Source organism: Xenopus tropicalis, chromosome 2, assembly GCF_000004195.4.
Source record: "Xenopus tropicalis strain Nigerian chromosome 2, UCB_Xtro_10.0, whole genome shotgun sequence".
Lineage (NCBI taxonomy): Eukaryota > Metazoa > Chordata > Amphibia > Anura > Pipidae > Xenopus > Xenopus tropicalis.
In genome coordinates this window covers 122,271,159-122,283,354 of record NC_030678.2, presented here as the reverse complement: position 1 = coordinate 122,283,354, position 12,196 = coordinate 122,271,159, and the positions used below count along the sequence as shown (strand labels likewise).

The following is a 12,196-nucleotide window of genomic DNA, read 5'->3' as shown; positions in this document are numbered from 1 at the left end:
CTGTCTAAATAGCCCTTCTCGCCCTAGCCATGATGGTTTCTTTGCTTCGCTGCTCCCCAAGTTTGACTCCCTTAGAGTCTTTGTTCCAATATCTTGCACTGATGAGATCTAAACAGATTGAAACAGACTGCCTGCAAGTTTGGATACATGAGGGTTGATGAGCGCTATTTATAGCATGCGTTAAAATTTTTATCACGTCTTATTTTTTGCGTCATCGCAGGATTCACTAAAAGGATATTTGCGTTAATTTAGACGCAATGCTGTTTGCATTAAGTTGCGCACTAATGAACGCAGCACGATACATGTCGCGAATGCTAATTAACGCACGTGCGCTACTTATCGCGCGCACGCCATATTAGCCATACACAGCATTACGTTTGTAAAATTACTGTTCTGAAAATGACCATTTCCCTGCAAACTGGAGGCTGCATCACTCTAGGGCCAACACAGACTTGAATAAATCACACTGCAAAGTCCATATTGTGTTGCCAAAAGCTCATTAACTGTACTTTTCTATAATTACCGCCTGGCCAAGTAGGTCTTAATTTTCGCACAGACTAATGCGATATTTAGGGCATCTAAGGGTTTGTGAATCATGCGTTATTATTTCTACACGAGAATGCAATAATACTTTAGTGAATCGCGCATTTTTTTCGCATTAATTTTAACGCAAAAAAGTATGCGATAACGCTTATCGCACTTTAGCGAATCAACCCTATGGTTCTGAATTATTAGGCTGTATGAGTGGTTCTGGATGCATAGCTAGCCATAGGGTCAATTTGAATATCTCCACCCATTACACCCATTAAAGGCAGTTTTAAGGCAGTGCTATGTGTGTAGCAAGAGGCATGTAAATACCTTCTGCTTTTAGAAGGCTCTACCTGTCTATAAACTGCCACACATACATATACAGCTTTCTTTAGGTGGGTTACTTATTATTAGTTTGGAAAGCAAGCCTCCCCATTAATTGGGGAATTACATCTGCCTTAAAATTGCACAAAAATTATAATTTCATTATAGGGAGGAGAGGGTTGTGTAGCCACATGCGGTTAGAACCTGATTTGCCTAGATACATTTTTAACCAGAATGCACAGGACCTGGGGTTTTCCACGTAAGGGACCTTTCTGTTATTTGGATCTCCATACTTTGGGGTTAATAAAAAAATATTTAAACATTAAATAAACCCAATAGGATTGTTTTGATTCTAAAAAGGATTAATTATATTTTAGTTGGGATCAAATACAGGTACTGTTTTATGATTACAGAGACCAGATTTCCGGATCACAGATCCCATGCCTGTACTGGTAAGTATGGTGAATTGTATAAATCTAAAGGGTATAAGCAAAAGCATTTTTAGCAACAATAAGAATATTAAAGGGATCTCAACCCGGCACCACTCCCAACAAATATACATTTCTATAGTTTTGATTATTTGCACATCAATATTTACTACCCATAATGCCACTCACCTTTGTAGGATTCATTGTTTGTATAGACTGCATTTTTATTTCTACAAAACAATATTCTATAATTATTACCTTTTGCATAAAATATTTAGAATTACTTTTATTAATGTAAACTTGTTATCCTAAATGATAATAAAGTAGTGTTGTTAAACAGACTCCGCAGGCATCCATAGAGCAGCAGTGCCATGAACACCACCATATTCTTTGCTGCACAGGTTCCTTCTAACAAGGAAAGCAGCTCTTATCATTTCCCTCTAGAAAGAGCTACAATACCTTGCAGCAGATGCCTCCATAGACTTCCACATCAGACCTGATGGATTGTATGGCAGGAGACTGCAGATAAGAGACACCTAGCTGTTATGACACTGCCAAGGCGAGAGCGTCTGCTCTCAAAGCAGAAAAATACAGATTTTTATTCATAATACGTGGGCTGAATATGCTATATACTTTCTGCTTATGCTCAGTAAAGGCAAAACTCACTGAATGAATGATAAGGACCCTTTTTCTCACACCTTAAACTACAGTATTTAGGATGTGAATAAGCATTTACAGAAGCTGTAACCCAGAGCAAGCAGCTTCCATTTGACTAGGCAGCCTTTGGATTTGTTCAGAAGAAACAACAAGAGGAAAAGAAGAAAGACAAATCCAAAGGCTATAAAGCCAGCTGTAGTTTATTTCTTGTACTGTACACCCTGCCTGATAAGCATTCCTCTATTTATACCAAACACAAGGGCATATGAGAGAGCGATAAAGTGGGGTCAGGAAAGGAAATCAAATGTGCAGTGTAACTGCTTTTAGGAAAAATACATTTCTTAGCATAAATACTGTGAGCTGCTCGCAGCCATTCTTCACTAATCAGATTTTGCATTTGTTATGAGGAATGGTAAAGGGATTCTGTCGTAATTTTTATGGTGTAATTTTTATTTTTAAATTCATTTTACCATTTAAAATTTTATTCTTGAACAACCAAATGGATTAGAACTGCTTTTAGGTAACCTATTGTTTTCTCCTACTCCCATGTGGAGGATACCGGTCATGAACTGGATTCTAATCCTATTTCTTCTGCATGGGTGCTATTCTCATATCTACCACTAGGGAAAGCACGGAGCATTTTTAGCAATGCAAACCATTTCTGACTTCATTTTCATCTATAACACGATGAAACCTTCTCCAGCCTTCCGGTAACTAAAGTTCACACTAACACCAATGCAATGCAGTGGTGCAACAAATCTCCCAGTGTACAATTCTGCCCTTTTCCCCATAGGACAGTTCCTCTACCAGCCCAAACCAGAGGTGTCAGAGAGAGCTGCTACCTTGTTACCTTCTCACTGTTCTGCTGATCGACTGATCGGGGAAAGGGAGGGGGGTGACATCAGTTTCTTTTTACTGCTGTGCTGCAAGTTGCAAGAGGGATCATGGGAAACCAAAAACATGGCTAGCCCCACGTCAATTTTCAAAACTAAATATAAAAAATCCATTTGCTCTTTTTAAAACTGATTACAATGAAGGATTCTGTTGGAGGAGCACTATTAATGGATGTGTTCAGTAAAAAAACAGGTTTTCCTGTGACAGAACCCCTTTAATAGAACAAGTAGGTGACATGAAGAGTTCTTTGTAGGTGTTTGTTTGCTTCCATTGATTTACAAAACCTTAGGGCTGTCCAACTGAAGGCCTGTAGGCCGTATGTGGCCCTCCAGTGGATTTCTATGGCCCCCTGTCTGTTCCACAGACTTCACTGTGCGACATCAACATTTTAATTTAATGTGACCCTCGAAAATGTGAAATACGACCCACTGCTTGTAAGTTGGACAGCACTGCTATACATAACTGCCACCAATTTTAAAAGCACTTATAGAGACACTTTGTCATTGGACCATTGTGCCATACAAGAACTGGGCTTAACCCACTAACTGCCAAACACATATGCCATACATGCTGGCAGAAAAAAGCTGCCAAGCATGTACCATATATGTTCTTTGGCAGCATCTGCTTTCTTTGGTATATCTATGCATATTGGGCATCAAACTGTTCAGGAGACCTCTGGAATTCATATTTTTGGTAAGGCGTCATTCTACAGGGTGGGCCATTTATATGGATACACCTTAATAAAATGGGAATGGTTGGTGATATTAACTTCCTGTTTGTGGCACATTAGTATATGTGAGGGGGAAACTTTTCAAGATGGGTGGTGACCATGGTGGCCATTTTGGATCCAACTTTTGTTTTTTTCAATAGGAAGAGGGTCATGTGACACATCAAACTTATTGGGAATTTCACAAGAAAAACAATGGTGTGCTTGTTTTTAACGTAACTTTATTCTTTCAACATTTTTAGGTGATTTTCAGAAATACTGTAAAAACCACTAACTTTAGAAAAAGCTTTGCTGTTTGTTAGTTTGGGGGTCAGAATGTGTATTTCCAAAAATATATGGTATTCAGGGGTCACCCTACTTTTTTTGCAGCTTTTACCCCATATAAAATTGCCCGTGTGTTATGTAAGCCATTAAATTAGTGTGTGGGGTCTCTAAGTTCCATGTGCTTTGATAAACCTATGTACAGTGGATAATTAGACTGTTTAGTAGACCTCTGGAGTTTATATTGAGGATGTTTTATATGGGAAAGGAAAGCTTTGAGTCTTGATACTTTGGAGTAGAAAGACATGGGTACCCATTTTGCATTCGGGAGAATGTGTACTTTCCGAAAATATATGGCTTTCTGGGGTGAGCGTACTTTTTATTAGCTTTATCCCACATAAAATGTAATAGTAACATACTAACATAGTAAGTTGGGTTGAAAAAAGACATACGTCCATCAAGTTCAACCATAATGCCTATATATAACCTGCCTAACTACTAGTTTATCCAGAGGATAAGCCTCTCTAATTTGCTGCAGAGGGGAAAAAATTCCTTCCTGACTCCAAGATGGCAATCGGACCAGTCCCTGGATCAACTAGTACTAAGAGCTATCTCCCATAACCCTGTATTCCCTCACTTGCTAAGAATCCATCCAGCCCCTTCTTAAAGTTATATAATGTATCAGCCAGTACGACTGATTCGGGGAGGGAATTCCAGAACTTCACAGCTCTCACAGTAAAAAATCCTTTCCGAATATTTAAACGGAACCTCCCTTCTTCTAAACGGAGTGGGTGCCCTTGTGTCCGTTGGAAGGACCTACTGGTAAATAAAACATTAGAAAGGTTATTATATGATCCCTTTATATATTTATACATAGTTATCATGTCACCTCTTAAGCGCCTCTTCTCCAGTGTAAACAGACCCAACTTGGCCAGTCTTTCTTCATAACTGAGACTTTCCATACCCTTTACCAGCTTAGTTGCCCTTCTCTGGACCCTCTCTAACTCAATAATGTCCCGTTTGAGCACTGGAGACCAAAACTGAACAGCATATTCTAGATGGGGCCTTACCAGCGCTCTGTAAAGGGGAAGAATAACCCCCTCTTCCCGTGAATCTATACCCCTTTTAATACAGCTCAAAACCTTGTTTGCCCTTGCAGCTGCTGCCTGGCATTGCTTGCTACAGCCAAGTTTATTATCTACAAGGTCCTTCTCCATTATGGATTTGCCTAGTGCAGTCCCATTAAGGGTTAATGTGCTGATTTTGCAGGAGCTGAAATGACAGAAATGATAGATCATATGGGGGTATGTTCACATTGGGGCCCCTACATGCCACATACTTCTATACATATTGGGTATCAAACTGTTCAGTGGACCCCAGGTGTTCAAACTTAGCATGTTTTATCTTGGAACCTAATGGTATGTCGGAGATAAGATGCTGCAAAATGGATTTTTCATTTTTCTTTAGGATATTTTTCAAAATAGTCAAATTTAGGAAAGCTTTGCGGCTTGGTACTTTAGAGTAGAAAGACATGTGTACCTATTTTGCATTCGGGGATATACGGTATACTTTTTGAAAATATATGGACCCCTAGCCTTCATATTAAGGATGTTTTATCTGGTTATCTTATGACCTGTAGGAGATAAGATACTATAGACTGGAAGCTAACCGCTAACTTAAGAAAAGCATTGCAACTTGGCAATTTGGGGTAGACAGACAGTTTTACCTTTTCTGAATTTGTCAGAATCTGTTTCTAAAAATGGATAGTTTTTTAGAGTAAACTTACTGTTGGCCTTTACATCTAAAATATGCAGATTTGGACATATACATGTGAGAAATCTCCATAAAACCGACATGGACTTTTCAAATCAGTTGTATTTCGTGCATAAAATACTGTTTCTGGTATATGTGTTTGTACTATGGAAAATATAAATATTTTCATTTTCTTAAATATTTACAAAAAGTTGATGTATCATGTTCCTGGGTAAACTAAAAGTAACTCCAAGGAAAGGCCCCTAAAGCCAAAGAGAGCAAAATATTCAAAAACTGTCTGGCAATAAAAGTTCCAAATCGGCTGGCAGTGAAAGTGTTAAAGAAGGCACTCCCTGCTATATAGGACACGTTTAATGATCACACAAACATAATTGTCTTTTATACACACATTTTGAATATAGGTTACAAAATTACTACAGACACAGAGAAGTGATATCCTAATTGTAGTGCAGTTGGTCCGTTTTAAAAAAGAAGCACATTTCTAGGAACACTAGGGACTGTCCCTGAAAATAAAGGATGATGTGACACATTCAGAAGGAAATATGTAATTTGGTGGGTACAGCTAACATACTAGAAAACAAAAGCTCTAAAATGAACAAGCAGTGTATTTTTGAAGACAAAGTCATCATAAGCCATTTAGACCCCTTTACTTACAAAAAGCCTGGGGCACTTTGATCTGGCCTTCAGTGCCATGTTTTGGCAAGCTTTATAAATAAGATCAACAAATGCAGTTATTTTAATAACAATATATACAGTACTTGCCTTACAAAACAGCACCACTGCTGCTGCCTTTACATTTTGTGCCTGACCCCCAAAACATCAGCAATGTTGTCTAAGAAGCAGAGGACCATGAGTATAAAAATGGACAGGGGGACACTGACACAGAGACTGCTCTACATATATAAAAGAAATGGGGTAAATAATGTACAATATTAATCCTCACTTCCCCCACCGTGTGGAGAAACCAATTTTACTTCGGAAGTAACAAAGATGTCTCTGCACGCTGAAAGCAAAGTGCATGGTGTTCTGAAACCACCACTTCTGGTGTAGAAATAAAATTGTACATTCACTCTATATAATTTATGTGCTTTAGTCTGTTAAACTAGAAACTGACCGTGTAGCGGGAAAGAGCTGCAGTTCCTCATAACTCCCATTTTATACAAACCAGTGCCAACATAGAAGTAGAAAAAGATGTATGCCTAGCTCTGTAAAAATAGCTTGGGTGAGCCTGCAATGTTTTTCTTCCTCAGCTTGTTAAGCAAATAATCCATGTGGAACGTTCCATCACATCCAATGAAACAAAGTCCTTTTGTTATTGGTTTTTGTTCCCTGAAATGTCTTTGCAGAAAGATAAAGTAGGCCCCACTGTTGTCCCTGATACTGCCCAACGCTATAGTTCATCGTGTTTCAAGCCTGCAAACAAAACGAGAAATTACTAATTATCACAGAGATACATATTAAAATAATGTTCTTAGAATAGTAATGACAAGTCAAATAACCAGTAATTGAAAATGGATATTAGTGCTGTCATTATAAAGTAAGGGGTACATCGGTTATCTTTCCATGATTCTGTTTTTCACATTCGCTGGGCATTGCTATTATGTGGACTCTCATTTTCTTTATGCCCATGAGTTGGTGAAAAGGATAATTAATGAAAAAGTGCGTGGAACTCTAGTCTAGAACCCTAGAGATCTTCTTACATCCTTATTTGTACCCTCGTCTTTCAAACAGAATCAATGACTTTGCAATTTCTCTTGTAAGAAACTTGTCCACCAAATACACCACCGATGTGATCTTTTTTTTTTTTTTTTAAAGAAATGGAGAGAATCACACTTACCATTTCCAGAGGATGCAGTTATATTTTTACTCTGCTCTTCGATGTCTTTTAGCAGCTGCCTTATTTCTGTGTCATACTCTGTCCATTCAGGGACAATCCGAGCTGCAGCTTTTAATTTGGGTTCTTTAGTTTTGGGGTTGTTGCACTACAATGAAATATGTTGAGATAAAATATAATTACATACATAGCCCACATGTTACAATAGCATACACGTTCCAAATATTATCATTAAGCGTTATCATTTGTTAGATAATTACAAAGGCACATAACAGCAGATGCAATAAAAGCCTCTGCCCAATTTGACTTGCTGCCATCTTATCTTATCATTTGCTCATCATCCCTATATGGGAGTTAGCAAGCTCATGCTCTCTCTGAATGACACTCAATCACACTCCATAACTGAGGGTTCTCTTGCTGCCCACAGTACAGCTGGTACACATGAGTACAGCTCAGGGATTTTTTTGCCTCCAATAGTAATGGGTTAGCTGGAAGAATGCAGGCTGGACATCATTGATGACCCTTATGTCTGAAAATAGCTAACAACTGTTACATAACATATATTATACCGTTTGCAAGGTATCCTTATAAAATAGCACAAAATATCCTTATTTATATGCCAGCAGCCTTTACAGTTAAGCATTCCATGTTGCACTACTGTATGCAGTAAAGGTCACAACTCGAGAGGGCCTCTGTGCACTTGGTGATCCTTGGTATAAAAAAATCTTTTGCCGACACACCTAAATAGGTAGATGGTATCATCGTGCTTGCATTAGCATAGCTAAAGCTGAAGGGGATTCATTCCAGTAAATAATGCTCTAAGCTCAAAATGCCATCATCTGATTAAAGGTAAAGTCATGAGATGGCTTGTTCATGCCATTGGACTTCCCTACCCCCTCATAATATACCATTCCTCTGCTATGTTAATATATTGTCCTCTGTTATGAGGGACATCTGAATAGACATATGGGAAAAACTTTTTTCAAAATATGGAGAGAGATTTACTAAAACTCTAATATTTCTCATTTAAAAAAAAAAATTCTGAATAAACAAATTTCCATGAATGTCTGACATTTATCAAAAAACCTGAACTGAAAAAGCTTGCGTGGGAAAAAGTTGCAAACCTTTTTTTCGATTTGTTCCACGATAACTGCAACTTTTTCATAGTGTCGCACAAAAGCCGGGGTCAAAAATCTGACAACCTCTAAAGTTTTTGCAGTTTTGCCGCATAGTAAACCTCAAAAAAGTCTAAAGTTTTTTCCGCAGACTTCTAGTGCTAAAAAGAAATCCAAAATCGGGGAAAAAACAAATCCGACCGTTAGCGAATGGCACCCTTAAATGTAATCTAAGATCCAACAGCTACTTAATTACCCAGCTCCAATACCACTTGTGTAGGCTGGCAAAAATTCTGGTCCAGCAGATTCAGACATGGAACTTAACAGCTGCTGAAGGAGACTAGCAACTCCAGTTAAACTATACCAACAGGCATATATTGCACTTTCAAACAAACTGTATAGATATCTTAGTCTACAATTACATTTTTAACAGAATTGTTGTAGGACTGGCTTGACACTTCACCAGGACCCATTATAATAAGCCTGTGTTAATACTGTTTGCGACCTCCAGGCTGCCTTAATGATATATGCGGGCGCTAACATTCTAAATACTTCTTATTTTAATATAACGGAGATCCAGCTGGATGAATACACTGCATGGCAAATAAAAAACCTGGATACCAGACAAGCTCAAAGACCTTTTCATCATGCAGGTTCAGATTTCAGAATTTAGTATCAGTCTGGAGGAAAAGATCAAAATGTCCTTCCAATGAACAAGTATATAAAGAAGGGAACATTATAGCCATGGTATGATAGACAGAAAATGCATTTGCCAGAAGATTAGCATGGACACTATATTAGGCCATCATAGTAGAACACAACAAACCACCATTATAAGAAACGTCTGATCTGTGTCTTTATCAAGAAATAATGCCGCAGATTGTTAAACTCTTCAAGGTGTTGATTAAACAGCGACCCTTTTGCCCTTGCCATAATATGTAGTAATATAACTCTGCCTTCTAGTTCTTGACAGATTACAAAATAGTTTATTGACTTTAACAAATTGAGCATTTACAGAAGAAGACATGCCCCAAGGCAATGTGCTCTATGTTTCCTCTCTATTCTTTCTATCCTAAGACAGATATTTGCCATACACTGATAATTATAAGCCTCCAGATAAGGATTTTTGCTTGGCTTATTTGCGTTCATACCCACAGGCACAGGTGGAACAAGGAGCTTCCTCCTTTAATTATAAACAGAAGACAAAGAAGAACATTAGTAAGAAATATGGGCTTGTAACCACATTCAACTGATTGGAAGATTACATTTACTTAGCATCAAAATGACTGGAAATGAAACATAGCCATTCAAAAATATATAGATTGTAAGCTCTTGTGAGCAGAATTATTTTAAGGCCCCTCTTCATTATAAATTAAATAAAGCGCTGAGTAATTTGCTGGCCTTATAAAAGTAAATTTATAATTTAGATCTGTGGTGCCTGAAGCAAAAGAATATACAGTACAAGGTCACGAGATTCTTTAAACGGGTTAATGGGTCATTTTATTACAAAGTATAACTGCTACAGACTGTGATCAATGGCCTCTTATATAGACAAGTATCAAAAAAAAAAATGTTCCAGCTGAGGTACTACCATGGGAACTAAGCTGCTAGGGACACTTAACTGTTGCTAGGAAGGTGCTAAAAGCTACATCTTCTTTTATCAGTCATAAGCCAGGAAACCAGATGGTCTTGTGAAATTTTTGGATATTTGCAAATCAACTGCAATATAAATCTACCGATATTTATTAATATATTGGGTCATAATATAGCATCAATGCGAGGGTTGGGGATATCCTGCATACCATCTAAAATATCTTTGTGCCATAAAATGTCCAATCTCTCCATTCTGTTAATTACATTTATCCCACAGTCTAAAGGACAACTAAAGCTTAACTAAAGAAAGGCTAGAAATGCTTTACATTATATTTTGGGCTTCTGTACCAGCAGCCCAAGGCAACCACAGCCCTTTAGCAGGGAAGATCTGTGCCCCCCAAACATGCCCCAATAGCCCCCCATCTTCTTTTCTGCCGATTCACTGCACATGCTCTGTGCTGCTGTCACTTACTGAGCTTAGGGACTGATGCACAATATTCTATACAGAATATAAATGTTACACTATAAGGCTAATTAGTAAATAATACAGATTATTAGTGAATGGCAGCTCTGAAACCAGTGCAACTAGCCATATATCAGCTTATATAGTTACATAGTTAAGTTGGGTTAAAAAAAGACCAGAGTCCATCAAGTTTAACCCTTCCAGTGAACCCAGCACACACAAACCTATACTGACTTATCTATACACTCACATACATAAACCATGTATACCAACATCAATACTAACTGTACATTTTAGTATACAATAGCCTTGGATCCTATGCTTGTTCAAGAACTCTTCCAGGCCCCTCTTAAAGACATTAACAGAATCTGCCATTACCACATCTCTAGGAAGGGCATTCCACAACCTCACTGCCCTCACCGTGAAAAACCACCTACGCTGCTTCAAGTGGAAGCTCCGTTCCTCTAATCTAAAGGGGTGACCTCTGGTGCGCTGGTCGTTTTAATGGGAAAAAAGAACATCCCCCAACTGCCTATAATCCCCTCTAATGTACTTGTACAGAGTAATCATGTCCCCTCACAAGCTCCTTTTTTCCCTAGAGAAAACGAGTGATGCACCGAACCCAGTTTTTTGGATTCGGCCGAATACCGAACCAGACTCTGAAATAGCATACGCTATTTTGGATTTGGAAGGTGCGCGCGGTGAAAATTTTTCCACTTTCGTGTTCACGCGCCGACATTTAACCCATCCAAATCCTAATTAGCATTTGCTAGTTAGGATTCGGACTCGGTTCGGCCAGGACCGTGGATTCGGCCAAATCCAAACCCTGCTGAAAGAGGCCCTTTTTATGCAATGGTACGTTATTTGCTTTAGCAGTGACGTTACTGTATTAAATGCTTTAGCAAAGTCCAAGTTGATGACATCCACTGCCATCCCAGAGTTGAGGTTCCTGCTCACCTCCTCATAAAAGGCAATTAAATTAGTCTAAGAGAGCAGCCTCATTTTCTGCTTGAGATTTTGCAACACTGAGCAAATGTGTATCACTGACATAATAACGGACTCCCTCTGCACAACTTGATCTTTACTGCTACTGAGTTAGTGAACCTTTAAACCAGTACATTATGCAAGTTTCAAGCCATATTCATATTTAGGGTTTAGACCTCAACAAGGAAATCCCTGCCACACAGATGTAAGTTGAAGTAGGTGAGTAACTTACAAATAAGGGGGGAGGGGGGGAGTGCTGCAATTTACAGTGGTAAAGACATTGCCTAGTAAGAGCCAAGACTATGTCAGAGGTTATGCCAGGGCTTCAAGAGGTCTTTAATTGTTTTGTGTTTACTGAGTTTTGATTTTACTGAAGAAAAATAAAAAGTACAACCAAAGGGAAGAAAAGCGGTGCATAACCATAATTACAGCTTTCCAAGTATACAGAAAGATATGTACATGAATCAGCTTACATTTGTTTGGTGTAGGACAGGTCAAATGCAATCTTGATTATAGCACTGCCAACAGTGATATGCTGTGTTGTGATATCCCATAATAAACTTAGGTATTTCCAACAAGCGCTGTTCTTATTAAAAGGGTAGTTCATCTTTAAAT

The 12,196-nt window shown here is 38.4% G+C and overlaps 2 protein-coding genes across 2 annotated transcripts in view; one reads left to right on the top strand and one right to left on the bottom strand.

Moving 5' to 3' along the window:
• The window catches only part of dnajc3 (DnaJ heat shock protein family (Hsp40) member C3), a 96,753-nt gene that overhangs the window by 35,287 nt on the left and 49,270 nt on the right, over positions 1–12,196 (top strand). The window contains 1 exon segment of the mRNA NM_001011485.1: positions 1,266–1,304. Coding sequence (NP_001011485.1) covers positions 1,266–1,304 — 39 coding nt within the window.
• The window catches only part of uggt2 (UDP-glucose glycoprotein glucosyltransferase 2), a 121,416-nt gene continuing 115,147 nt past the window's right edge, over positions 5,928–12,196 (bottom strand). The window contains exons 39-40 of the mRNA XM_002942836.5: positions 7,430–7,574; positions 5,928–7,005 (exon numbers count right to left, since the gene is read on the bottom strand). Of these exons, the coding sequence (XP_002942882.2) occupies positions 6,983–7,005; positions 7,430–7,574 (168 nt within the window). The 3' untranslated portion in view covers positions 5,928–6,982. The remainder of the gene's footprint in view (positions 7,006–7,429; positions 7,575–12,196) is intronic.